Source organism: Schistocerca gregaria, chromosome 4 (genome assembly GCF_023897955.1).
Source record: "Schistocerca gregaria isolate iqSchGreg1 chromosome 4, iqSchGreg1.2, whole genome shotgun sequence".
Lineage (NCBI taxonomy): Eukaryota > Metazoa > Arthropoda > Insecta > Orthoptera > Acrididae > Schistocerca > Schistocerca gregaria.
This window is the reverse complement of record NC_064923.1, coordinates 221,698,341-221,711,578: the sequence shown is the minus strand read 5'-3', so window position 1 is coordinate 221,711,578 and position 13,238 is coordinate 221,698,341. Positions and strand designations below refer to the sequence as shown.

General features: G+C 37.7%; 1 protein-coding gene across 4 annotated transcripts in view; it reads right to left on the bottom strand.

The window, feature by feature from the left end:
- Window positions 1-13,238, bottom strand: part of LOC126267123 (protein cycle) — a 946,454-nt gene that overhangs the window by 31,305 nt on the left and 901,911 nt on the right. For all 4 annotated transcript variants that reach the window (XM_049972039.1, XM_049972038.1, XM_049972037.1 and 1 more), the window contains 4 exons: window positions 10,864-11,101; window positions 9,993-10,085; window positions 9,366-9,483; window positions 7,949-8,113 (listed from right to left, as the gene is read on the bottom strand). In XM_049972039.1, the coding sequence (XP_049827996.1) occupies window positions 7,949-8,113; window positions 9,366-9,483; window positions 9,993-10,085; window positions 10,864-11,101 (614 nt within the window). The remainder of the gene's footprint in view (window positions 1-7,948; window positions 8,114-9,365; window positions 9,484-9,992; window positions 10,086-10,863; window positions 11,102-13,238) is intronic.

The following is a 13,238-nucleotide window of genomic DNA, read 5'->3' as shown; positions in this document are numbered from 1 at the left end:
GTTTGTTTTACGTCCCACATTGATTTCTGCAGTTATTTCATGCAGAGTTGCTTGTTTGTTAGCTCTGACAATACTACACAAATGCTTCTGCTGTTGGTTGTTAAGTAAAGGCCATCTGCCACTGCACTGTCCATGGTGAGAGGTGATACCTGAAATTTAGTGTCCTCAGCACTCTCTTGACACTATTGATCTTGGAATACTGAAATCTCTAGTGGTTTGTAAAATGGAATGTACCATAGCTCCAAATACCATTTCACGTTTAAAGTCTGTTAATTCCCACTGTGTGGCCACAATCACATTGGAAACTTGTTTCGCATCAGTCATCTGTGTACAAATGACAGCTTTGTCAATGCACTTCCCTTTTATACCTTAGGTATGCAAACTACTGCCATCTACGTATATATGTGCATACCCCTATCCCATTACTTCTGTCACCTCAGTGTATGAGGGGCGTGAATGGTGTCAGGTGTTGAGGGATCAGTGGGAAGGACATAGAGATGTCACATACTCATGTGGAACAGCATTACCAGAACCAGTCTCATTGTGCGTTTCCATTTGGCCAATTCAGTCAGATCTTGCAATATTCAGACTTGTGGGGCATTCCCAAGGAATGCAGCCTGATGCATGGGAATATAAAAACAGGCATCCTCGTCTTCAAGTTTCAGGGCAAACACATCTGACCACCACAAAGAAAGATCACCAAATTGTGCACTGAGCACATCACAACCCCTTCACATCTGACCCGCCATCAGAGAATGAGGAATGGGCTCTCTGCAGTTGTCAGTGCCATACCACACCACTTGTCAGAAACTGCCAACAGCTGGACTCAGAAATTATCATCCTATGCGCATGCTGCTGTTAACAACACAACACAAACGGCTGCATTTGGAGTGGTTCCATGACCAGGAAGAATGGAATTGCTAATGAATGACACTGCATTGTGTTCAGCAGTGAATCATCATTCTACACTAACCCAGATAACTGTTGTCAGCAAGTATGCAGAGCGACCTACAAACAGGTCACATTCTTCCAGTATTTTTCAGAGACGGTGTGGTGTTACTGCTGATGTGGGGAAAATCGGGGATGATTTCTGGTCATGGCTGGTACTCACTGAGGCAACTCTGACAGTACAACAGTTTGTCATGGGCATCTTCTGTCCTCATGTGTTACCTCTCATGCAACAGCATCTGTCCTCATGTATTACCTATCAAGCAACAGCATCATGGTGCCACTAACCAATGAGGCAATGCTCATCCACTTGATGCACCTCTGAACTTTATTTATTTATTTTCATGGAGACACCAACTGGTGTCTTTTGCAAATGTCATAGCATTTTTTTTACAAGCTTAGTACAGTCATATATACATATGTGATTACATATACATTATACAAATGTACCATTGCACCTAATGAGGCACGAAGGTTGCTTCTTCAGGAAAGAGGGAAGGAGAAGGAAAGACGAAAGGATGTGGGTTTTAAGGGAGAGGGTAAGGAGTCATTCCAATCCTGGGAGCGGAAAGACTTACCTTAGGGGGAAAAAAGGACAGGTGTACACTCGCACACACACACACACACACACACACACACACACATCCATCCATCCTTCTCCTTCCCTCTTTCCTGAAGAAGCAACCGTCGGTTGTGAACGCTAGAAATTCTGTGTGTGTGTTTGTGTGTTTTATTTATTGTGCCTATCTACCGGCGCTTTCCCGCTTGGTAAGTCTTGGAATCTTTGTTTTTAATATATTTTTCCCATGTGGAAGTTTCTTTCTATTTTATATACATACAATAATTTATTTTAGTTTAATATTAATATTCACTTAAAGAATATAAACACCTGTCAATCAAGAAATATTTCAGTTTCACTTTGAATGAGTTCCCTTTGTGGCACCTTATAGAGCTCGGTAATCTGTTGTACCATATTTGACCGCTAATGCATGGACTATGGTCTGTTGTTTTTAATTTTGTTCTTTGTCTGTAGTAGCAGTCTTTATATCTTGTATTATAGGCATGCATATCAGAGCACTTTGTTGCTTTGTTTTGATGCGTCACAAAAAATATAATTAATTTGTAAAGATACAGTGAGTAGACTGTGAGGTATTTATGATGAACAAAGATTTCACTGCATGAATCTCTATACCCTAATCCATGGATAATTCTGATTGCTCTTTTCTGTAGGGTTAATATTCTGTTCATATGTATGTCAGCAGCACAACCCCATATCTCTATCCCATAATTAATCTGTGCAAAAATGGTTCCATAATAAATTGTTTTTAATGTCTGATGTGGAACTACTTTTCATAACTGGCTGATTAGATGTAATGAACTGCTGATTTTATTGCATAAAAATTTGATATGGTTTACCCATCTTAGATTTTCATCTAGATGAATACCTAGAAATCTGCAGCCTTCTGTGTCCACTACTTCAATTCCACCTATGTTACTGATAGAGGTTTGGTGTGAGTTTGTAAGTTTAAATGGCAATAACTGAGATTTACTGATATTAACTTTCAAACCTTGACCTTGGAAATAAGTAATTATTTGACGTAGCCCCTCAGTTGCTACTATTAACTCATCATTTTGTGTACCAAGAAATAACAGTGAGGTATCGACTGCATAGGTTACCAATTGGAAGTTGATAGGTTGCTCTATATCATTTATGTACACTAGGAAAAGGAAAGGGCCCAAAATTGAGCCCTGGGGTACACCTTGTGTGACTGTCTCATATTTGGACTGGAAATTAACGATCTGATTATTGATTTTGTAAGTCAGCTTTGTACACTGCCTGCGGTTAAATAAATATGTAGCCAGCAATTGCATGGATGCAGCATTTACATTGTATGACTCAAGTTTACTTAAAAGTAACTCATGGTTTACCGAGTCAAAGGCTTTAGTAAGGTCTAGAAATATGCCAGCTGTTTGCATTCCTTGATCAAGGGCACCATATGTTTTGTGAAGAAATTCCGTAATTGCTGTGATAGTACTATGATCTTTTCGGAATCCATGTTGTGTCTCTGTTAGGAACTTATTTTTCAAGAAATAGTCACTAAGTTGTGTCAGCAGCACAACTTCAAATACTTTGCTGAAGACAGGTATTAATTATATGGGCCTGAAATTTGAAACCTCTTCCTTGGATCCTTTTTTATGCACTGGTTTAACTGTGATCCATTTCAATACATTTGGAAATGTATGTTCTCAGATACTGCAGTTAACCAGGTGGGTGATTATTTTAACTAATTCCTTATTACATTTTTTAATCACAATACTACTCAAACCATCCCATCCAGATGAGAACTTATTCTTTAGGTTATTTATTATCCTGCCTATTTCTTTTTCAGTTACTTGTTTGAATTCAAAAGGTGGCTCTTGAAAGGGGCAGAGCTTTACCTCACTACTCACAATTGTGTTATTAACTGGACTAACAGCTGCAGATATAAAGTATTTATTGAAAACATTGCAGACTTTATTAGGGTCTTTAATTGTGTTTCCTTCATGTCTTATATTTACAATTTCAGTTTCTGGCTTCGGTGTGGCGTTGCGAAATTGATTTACAATTCTCCATGAGGTCTTGGCTAGATTGTCTGATTGAGCTATTTCACTGCTGTATATCTGTTTTCTTAGATTTGAAAGCTCTTTCTTAAAGATTTTCTTGGCTTCGTTGTACTTGGCCTTAAAAACCTGCAGGTTTGTTGACATGTGTAACACATCCAGGTCCTGGATGTTTTGCCTGAGTTTTATCATATTTGCTGGAAGTATCAGTCTGTTGGTTTTTGCACTTTGGTTATGGGTGAACATTCTTTGTATTTTCTTAACAGGGCAGCATCTGTCAAAGTGTCTTAGCATAGTATCATAGAATTTGGCCCATTTGTTTTCAGATCCTTCAGTCTGGTAAACCAGATCCCAGTCCTCTATAGCTAATTCATTTCTTAGTGCAAGGATGTTACCCTCTTTTACGATTCTTTTATTTTCGATAACTTTTGTCATTTTTGGGATGCTTGTGTTCACATACTCTACAAGCTGGCATTTGTGGTCAGAGTAGTGAAAATCCACATTCCAGCACCTAACACTGTCTTTAATATGTTTACATAGTATAACGTAATCAATTCTGCTAGATGTGGACTTTGTTATCCTGGTATCACTATTTCCAACATTTATGAGATTATATGAGTTAAGAGTATCTATTAACCTCATGTGACACAAACTGGAAGATTTTGCCTCAATATTCAGATCACCAAGTATAGTTAGGTCATTGGGACCACAACGTCCCACTACTCTACTAAATATGTCTATATGAAGCTAACTACATCAGCCTTTGGTGGATGATAAATCCCAATAACTTTATGTTTTCTCATAACCTCTCTACACTCTTTGGTGTGGACTTCAATGCCTGTCACTTCAATCAAGCCTTCTTTGATGTACTGGTTTAGATAGTTTATTTTCTTGTACTCAAGATTCTCACTAATGTAAAGTGCCACACCACCACCCTTATGTTGCTGTCTACAATAACTATTTGCTAAGGAGTAGCCCTCTAGTTTACAGTAAATAATTTCATCAGATTTTAATCCATGCTCAGTTAGCACTACTATATGAGTTGACTGTTCATTTACAAAACCCTGTAATATATTAAGCTTATTTCTAAGGTACTGTATGTTTATTAAAAACAAAGATTCCAAGACTTACCAAGCGGGAAAGCGCCGGCAGACAGGCACATGAACAAAACACACACACAGAATTACTAGCTTTCGCAACCGATGGTTGCTTCTTCAGGAAGGAGAGGGAAAGACGAAAGGATGTGGGTTTTAAGGGAGAGGGTAAGGAGTCATTCCAATCCCTGGAGCGGAAAGACTTCCCTTAGGGGAAAAAAAGGACAGGTGTACACTCGCGCGCGCGCACACACACACACACACACACACACACACACACACACACACACACACACACACACACATATCCATCCACACATACACAGACACAAGCGGACAGAAATATGTCTGCTCGTGTCTGTGTATGTGCGGATGGATATGTGTGTGTGCGAGTGTACACCTGTCCTTTTTTTCCCCTAAGGGAAGTCTTTCCGCTCCCAGGATTGGAATGACTCCTTACACTCTCCCTTAAAACCCACATCCTTTCGTCTTTCCCTCTCCTTCCTGAAGAAGCAACCATCGGTTGCGAAAGCTAGTAATTCTGTGTGTGTGTTTGTGTGTTTTGTTCATGTGCCTGTCTGCCGGCGCTTTCCCGCTTGGTAAGTCTTGGAATCTTTGTTTTTAATATATTTTTCCCATGTGGAAGTTTCTTTCTATTTTATTTACATCATCATTAATTTGAACCCAACAAGTACTGTATGTTTAGGTGCATGAGCCTTAGTGGTATTTTTAACTGGTCACTCTGATTATCTTCCTTTAAAATGCACTGAGTTGGTTCACTTACATAAGTTTTGGGTCCAGGCATTAAAAGTGTTCCTGTTCTTTGGCGATCTTGCATTTCTCGATCTACTACCCAACCTGGTTTCTGTCTGTCTAGTTGTCAAGGTAGCTGTTGAGGTGCCTTCTTGCTCCGTACAGTCCGAGGAGTTGCCGAACTGCCTGGTGTTGCAGTAACTGGAGTTGTATACTCCACCACATTTGATTGAGTAAGTGATGCTGAAGAGTCTGCAGTTGATGCCACAGCTTCTGTTGTTTTAACTAGCTGGCTTGGCAAGTTGTTTTTACCCAGTCCTGGGAATTTGTTAGTTGCTTTACTTTCCCACAAAAACATGTCACTTTGAACTCTGGGTTTTATTAGTCTTGAGGATCTTCTAAGAGCACAATGTGTTTCTCGACTTTTGAATATCCTGTTGCTGCAAACTGATCTTCCTACTCCATTGTTCATTTATGTCCTCTTGACAACATTGTGGTTGATTTCTGGTACTGTAATTTTTTCTTGCTGTGGTATTATTTGCTCAGTTCCATCTGGATCCTTCCACTCAAGTGATATTGCAGGTTTTAGTTGATTTTTTGGAGAGATGACTGCAAGTAAAGTTCTTGCCATTTCTTCCTTGCCATTAGCATTTAGGTGTAGTCCGTGAGAAGTGTACCAGTCTCTGTTCTCAGGGACTTTTACAAACTGAGTATTTTGGAAAGATTTCACTATTTTGGCTATTTCCCTATTTGTTCGCCTGGTTTCACTGTTCACACAAGACCAGTTTTCAAGATCATATCTATGGGGTATCCCTACTATGATTACATTTGCATGCTGAAGCTTAATTAATGCTGATGTTATAGCATTTAATGCCTTGTCTGCTTCGTTTTTGGCTACATCATTTGTGCCACCCCAGATTATAACTGTGTCATTCATTGTGAGATTCTGTAAGTTGTAACAGCTTTCAAGTATTGAAGGGGTGCAATGTCATGTCAATAAGTGGGCTCACACTGTAATGTATTTGTTTCCATCATGAACAACAAAATGTGTATTATACAATGAAAAGCCCAGGATATATAACAACAATATTATGAAAAGGACGGATTGCTACTCACTATATAGAGTAGACACTGAGTTGCAGACAAGCACTATGAAGAGGCTGTTAAACATTTTAGCTTTCGATGAAAAGGGCTAGTTCTGAAGTAGAAAACACACACACACATTCACACAAGCACAGATCATATACACATGACCACTGCCTCTGGCTGCTGTGGCCAGACTGAGTCTGGGAACAGTGGCTGGAGACAGTGTTCATGTATGTATGAGTTGTGCTTGTGTGAATGTGTACTTCACAACAAGATCTTCGGTTGAAAGCTTTTTGTTGTACCTGTCTGCAACTCATTGTATTCTCTATATGTGAGTAGTAATCAGTCATTTTAATAATAAAATGCTTATTACATATCTTATATAGATACCACAGATTTATCATCACTTAACATAGGTTTGGTGTCTCTTCTATGCTCCACTCATGATTAGTAATTAAGGCACTATTTAAGGAACAATGTATGTGGCATCTAAATGCTAGGATGTCCCTTTCATAACATAGCTTATGTCTCAAATTTTGTATACATCAGCTCGAAACCTGATCATTAGTGCCCTCAGCAATAACCAATCTTCATCTCTTCATTTCATCTGAAATGCAAAGAAGGACAGTCTAGAACTAATTACAGTGGTATTGGAGTTCCAATATATCATGCCCAGATTTGGTTACATGGCATAAACTCTGTCTAGTCCATTACTGGTCATGACAGTTCACTTATAGATTGAACTTGACAAAATTGTTTTTGTTTTTAAGATGTAAGATCATTTGAAATTGATAATTTTATTAATTTAATGGAAGTTGGTGCGGACTTGTTCAACTGCAATGCATTTAGGCATTTATATGATGAAAGGAGGCAAGATGAATGGCAGTTAATCAAAAGATTTGATTCTAACATCAGAGCAGTTGGCACGAGAATTTTAAGTAACACTTAGTGTCTCCCTTGTTTATGTAGCTTTTACCGGTTACAGAGAATAACGAGAATAACTGAAAGTTTTTGAGTTGTACAGTGAAATGTTACTGACAAGTGTCCAGATGTTTATTAATAAAGGCTCCTTCTATCTTCTGTTTCATTTAGCTTCCACACACAGCATCATAAGTATGCAACAATATTATACCTTGCAAAAATTGGAAAGCTCTGTCCGAATCAGAGGAATCTTTGCATAGTATCCTAACAACTACATTTAAATAAAAATAAAAAACTGTTTATGAATTTAGTCTCGTGCCACTAATTTTCAGGGTATGTGCTGTCAACCTCTTAACTTTTCATCACTAAAATTCAGCTTTTCGCTTCAGACCCATTTTATTATTTCAATTGTCCAGTGGGAGTAGAGAGTAAAAAATAAAAGTGCAGTATTCTTGTGATGATTCACATGTTAGTCATACTTTCTACAAGACTCGTGTATCACCTATAACATATGAGTCCTAGTGTTTCAAAAGTGCACATCATACCTGGAGGCTGCTGCTTTTTGCGCCGGTGGCAACCAGTAGTGGTATCAGCTTCTTCTTTAACTACAGGCGAATGTTTGCACTTCATGCGGCAGAAGAAAGATCTTCTAGCACCAGGGCACAGTCGTGATACCCCTTGAGGAACATCTGTCTTCACTGGGAGCATAGCTAAACAAAAACATCAACCGGAATTCAAAAACCATTACAAAATTTTACTATTTTTCATTGTACCAAGAAATAGGAGATTATTTTATATATCTTTTTCATTCAGTTGCTAATTTCACTCACACACACAGTGAAGAAAACATTTGTTGACTATCTGCAAAGTAATGCCAATTAAGCTATAAATAAAACACTGGAAGAGTTGAAGGTTTTCTTCATTATTCAAGCGTTACATTACTACATTATCCATATTATTTAAGCATTTATCATCTCTCTTAATGGCTTGACCAATTACCTCTGTACAAAATTGTGCTGCCTGAGTGTCTGGAGCCTAATCAAACATGAATTTGTGGCATCACGGTCATTTTATCAGAATTGCACGAAAAATACTCTGAGAAATTGGCAGAAAGATTTCTGATAGTTGAGATATCCTGCAACACTAGCTCCACAAATTATTTTGTCACTTATCTTATCAGTTGTTAGCTAGCTACAGAAAGACTTCCACTTGCATCATCGTCATTTACACTTATCCTTCCACTCTTAAATAAACAATATCATTGACACGACAACTTCAGTCACCAAAGCCGATGTGTATATAGTACAAATTTCATGATGCATTTCAACAGGATTGAGATTTTTTGCACTAAAAAATTGTGCCACATGAATGTGTAACATTTTGCAAGATTTTCAGTGGTAAACATCCTTTCTGAATGACCACTGTATGTGAACAAACAGGAGCTATGCAGCTTTATCAGTATCAAATTTCTAAGCACGCCGATCTGCTGTCTGACTTAGTGTAACCACTGCCTCGCTTCCTTCATTACTTCCTGTACTAGATAAAAATGTAGGTTATTTGCTGGGAAGCTTTAGTAGTAATTTATCACTGTGAGAACTAAAGTTGTACTAAGTACTAGGTAGGTAACTGTTGTCCAGAATTACACATATGTTATGATGAGACATTGAGCAGATTAAAAATGCTGTGTTTTTTGTTTGTTTCTATTTATTTATTGTTTTAAAGAAAAGATGGCCTATATTATTCACAAGTCAAAACATATGAGATTATTACACTCACATCAAATTTAATATGTGATCGTGGTGGCCACAGTTGCTCTTTGTTGCTCATCTTTTCTTCTACAGGCATATTGATTGTATTATATAGCTTTTTATTTCCAAAACCAAGATTGTCTATACTACCAATGTATGACTTTGCATCCTTGTTATTACAACAATGAAAGTCAATATGTTCTATTTTACTTACTTTTGGCATCAATCAGCCTTTCCCTGGGACTAAGATCAGAAGAAGAGAGCTGCTCTTTCACTTTTGCTACATCTTTGGGATGGAGGATATCAAACCAACTTTGGCCTAATAGGTCCCCCTGGAAGCAAATGCAAAATTAGAAGATATGTTAGATTGCCCAGATAATGAAATTCTCTACTGGTACAGTATTCCTAAAACCAAAGACAGATTCAGTTACTTCCGCATCCCTAAGTACTTATTCAGAAACATGCAGTTTTGGTTTGTAGATGCCAGGAGGTTTTCTCCAGTGTACAACAGATTTTTAACAAGATTACTATTTGTAGCTATGAACAACACAAGAAAAATATCCAGCTTTGATTAATGAATTTTTCTCAGAGAGTAAAAATGTGTGAGATCTTTGAGATAACAAAGCTGGAGAAATGTTAGTGTAAATGCAATTATGTTATTGGGACAGTAAGTAACAGCCAAAGAATATAGCAGTATGCCTGCCTGTTCTTTTGAAAAAATGAACTCAGAAAAATGAGATTTGAATACATATACAGATGGTTATAAAATTTAAAGTGCCTCATACTTCATCAACACGTATTTAAATAAGAAAATTCAGTTAGAATGCCTTAGAGCATTTACCTGTGAATAGCTTAAAATTTGAGAAACAGATTCTGAGACGTACAGAATCCTTCCTCTATCACAGCCAACAACAAAGAGGAATCCCTCAGCTGCCTGAAACAAACAATACAGTAGGAATTCAACATGAAACTTACAATTATTCACTCATTCATTCATCAAATACCGGGTTCTGTGTACACTGTTTCCCTAGTATCTATAGTAGAATTTTACTGTCAGTGGAACCAATGGCCTTGAAAAGATATTTTTTTCCAGTTAGCTCTGCCAGAACTGTATTGGTGAGGTTATATAATTGTTTTCTGTGTAAAAAATACTTTCCTGGAAGTCAGACCAAGGGGACTGTGAACAATTTCTCATCAGAGAACTGTGTCAGTAAAGTATTAAAGGAATTAAGAGATGAGCCAGAGGAGCCGTGTGTGTGTGTGTGTGTGTGTGTGTGTGTGTGTGTGTGTGTGTGTGTGCGTGTGTGTGGGCACGCATGCATGCACACATGCGAGTTGTGAGTTGTGCTTGTGTGATGGGTGTGTGTTTTGTAATTCAGAAGAAGGGCTTTATCTGTAAGCTTAATATTTTAGCACTCTTTTTCATTGTGTCTGTCTGCAACTCAGGGCCTCATCTGTGATGTGAGTAGCAGTCTATCCTACCCATTTTATTGTTATTCCATCTTGAACTTTCCACTTTTTAAATGACTCTACATTTATTTTAATAAATGAAGTGTTCCACAATCTATCTTCAGATACAAATATTTAGTCAAATGGTGTGCAATATAAAAATGTAAGACAGATCTCTTTACACTGTTAGTTGTCGAACCTGTTCTTTGGAAGTGTCATAGCCACATGAGCCCATATTCTCACAGTTTGTCAAGATCCCCTACCTGTAAGATGAGGGTCTTGAGTTCCTGATCAGAGAGGAAGGAGGGCTTATAGTGGCCCTCAGTGTAGGAGTGGACGGCACCACGGATGGTCTTGAGATGCTGCACAGCCATGCGCAGCACTGTCAGCTTGTCCAGCTTGCGGGACATGGCATGACACATGGGCACCATTGCTGACAGCTCCGTAATGTATGTGTTCATCTTGTCCCGCCGCCTCTTCTCGATCTCACTGTGGTTCTGCCTGGAATGGTAACAAGTGAAGTTATAAAATACCCAGTTATACAGAGGTTGAAGCTTTACAAGGTGCAATGCTGAATATGGCATTCAAAATAAAAAAGACGATTAAGGTTCATTGTCTAATCATTAATTCACACTCATTTAAACAAATATGTAAAGTACAAATTAAGCTCTTTACCTGTGGTGGGGTACACAGCCATGCGGATTGTACACGACACACGACTGGATGTTTACTGCTGGATGGCTTACAATGGTAACTATTTCAAGAGGGAACTCTGTGGTCTAGTGCAGTAGTGATTCTATTATCATGATGATGTCTGAATTTGCAATCCTCAAAGCATTTTGGTTGTGACAGCACAACATTGACTCAATGTCTGATAGTAATTGGTTAGAATGGAGAAGGCTAGCATACTGGCTACTTGACCAAAAGCGTCCTTTACAAGTTATGGCTGGTATTGACTTGGAGTTTTTCTGTTTTCCTTATTTTGTATTCAGCTACCTTGTCATGCATTTGGCATTTAACATAAGTTATATAATTCATGAAATACTGATGTCTATTCTTTTGAAAGCGTAAATCATTTTACATACATCCTGCAACCTTGCTTTACACTACCAGAAACTATGATTTTTTTATATTAACCATTAATGATCATACACTGAAATAATACATTTTTCTTTCCTTTTGTTAACCCGACTTGTTTTAACATCACTCTGTCACTTACTGTCAGTTTTTAATTGTGGTAGCTTGTTGGATCCCCGTCAGCTACCAACTAGATGTCTGTTTAGCATTTATACTTATGAGGAACCTATCCTCGACAACCTCTAAAGCTTATTCATTTTGGGTAGATGTGTCCTCATGTACAATCACATAATTTCAATTTTCATTTACTTGTGCACACCTCTTTAGTCTTAGTTCTTCAGCTTCACAATTGCTTCAATTTAGTGTCTTTTTGAAATTCTTATTATTCATCCATGCGCACTCCGTATTCATTTAATTCTTTCTTAACTTTTTGTTTCTTTTGTTGTGTAACATGCTGTCATCAGACCACTAATTAGGAATAGAACACACAGCCACTTTTGATAAAACATGTGAAGTGAAACTATGTTGGCATTGGCATTAAAAAAAAAAAAAGAAACTGGCAATTATATAGTTATTAGCAAAAACTTAGAGAATGACTATTGCATTGTTATCATACATATTCCTGAAAATTTCAAGGGGTCTCTGTAATGCTCCACATTTACAATTGAGTATTTTATTGGTGTTAAATCTGCTGAAACTGTCCACATTCTCTCTTTGGTTGTGTTTTATCTTCCTGAAAAGAGTAGTGGATATCTCCACTCAGTCACATAAGAAGCCATTAGCTGAATTTTTTATTGTCCTGGGAACAATATAACCTGCTCTAGCATTCTGCTGTCATTTCCTGTCTTCTCTTACTGTTTTTAATGCATAATGTTTGTTTACATAAATTGAAATGCATATTATGGTTGACACAGTGTAGGGCAGGGGATATTTTATGGTTTCACAACCATGGTTTTCGCTTCCCTACTGAGCCCTAGTATTATGATGGGGTCGTTTTTGCTTGTTCCTAGTTATTGGGAACTATTATTTCTGCAAAGTCTCTATGTTGCTGTCCTATTGTTGAATTTAAGGTGCTAAGGACCCATTTCCTGCTGATATTGTTTCATGTGTGGTAACTAACTTGTAGTTTAGTTCTCCTGTGCTTGTTTGACACATTCATGTCAAGCTGCATGAACTTCTGCGGGTCTGGTCTAAAATATCAACTTCTGGTCAATGTTTGGCATCACTGTTGAGACACACAATCTTTTACTCATTTTCATTCATTTTCATATTGTACTTCCAAAATGTGGTGTTACTTAATTGTAAATTTCTGTGATTTGTGTCAACTTAGAGCACATATTCTAAGCTGATTGCTTAACAAAGAAAACAAAATGCTTTAAACATTAAATTTGCTTTTGATTGTAATACTAAATGTGTTAAATGATGTCATTGGTGGTTCAAAGAGTCATGGTTTCCAAAAGCAATGCTTAATCTGTCACTTGAAATTTATTTGAACAATCTAGGCACTTAAACAATATTTTGAAGGGCTGGCCCATGTGTTGAGGACAAAGACTAACATTTT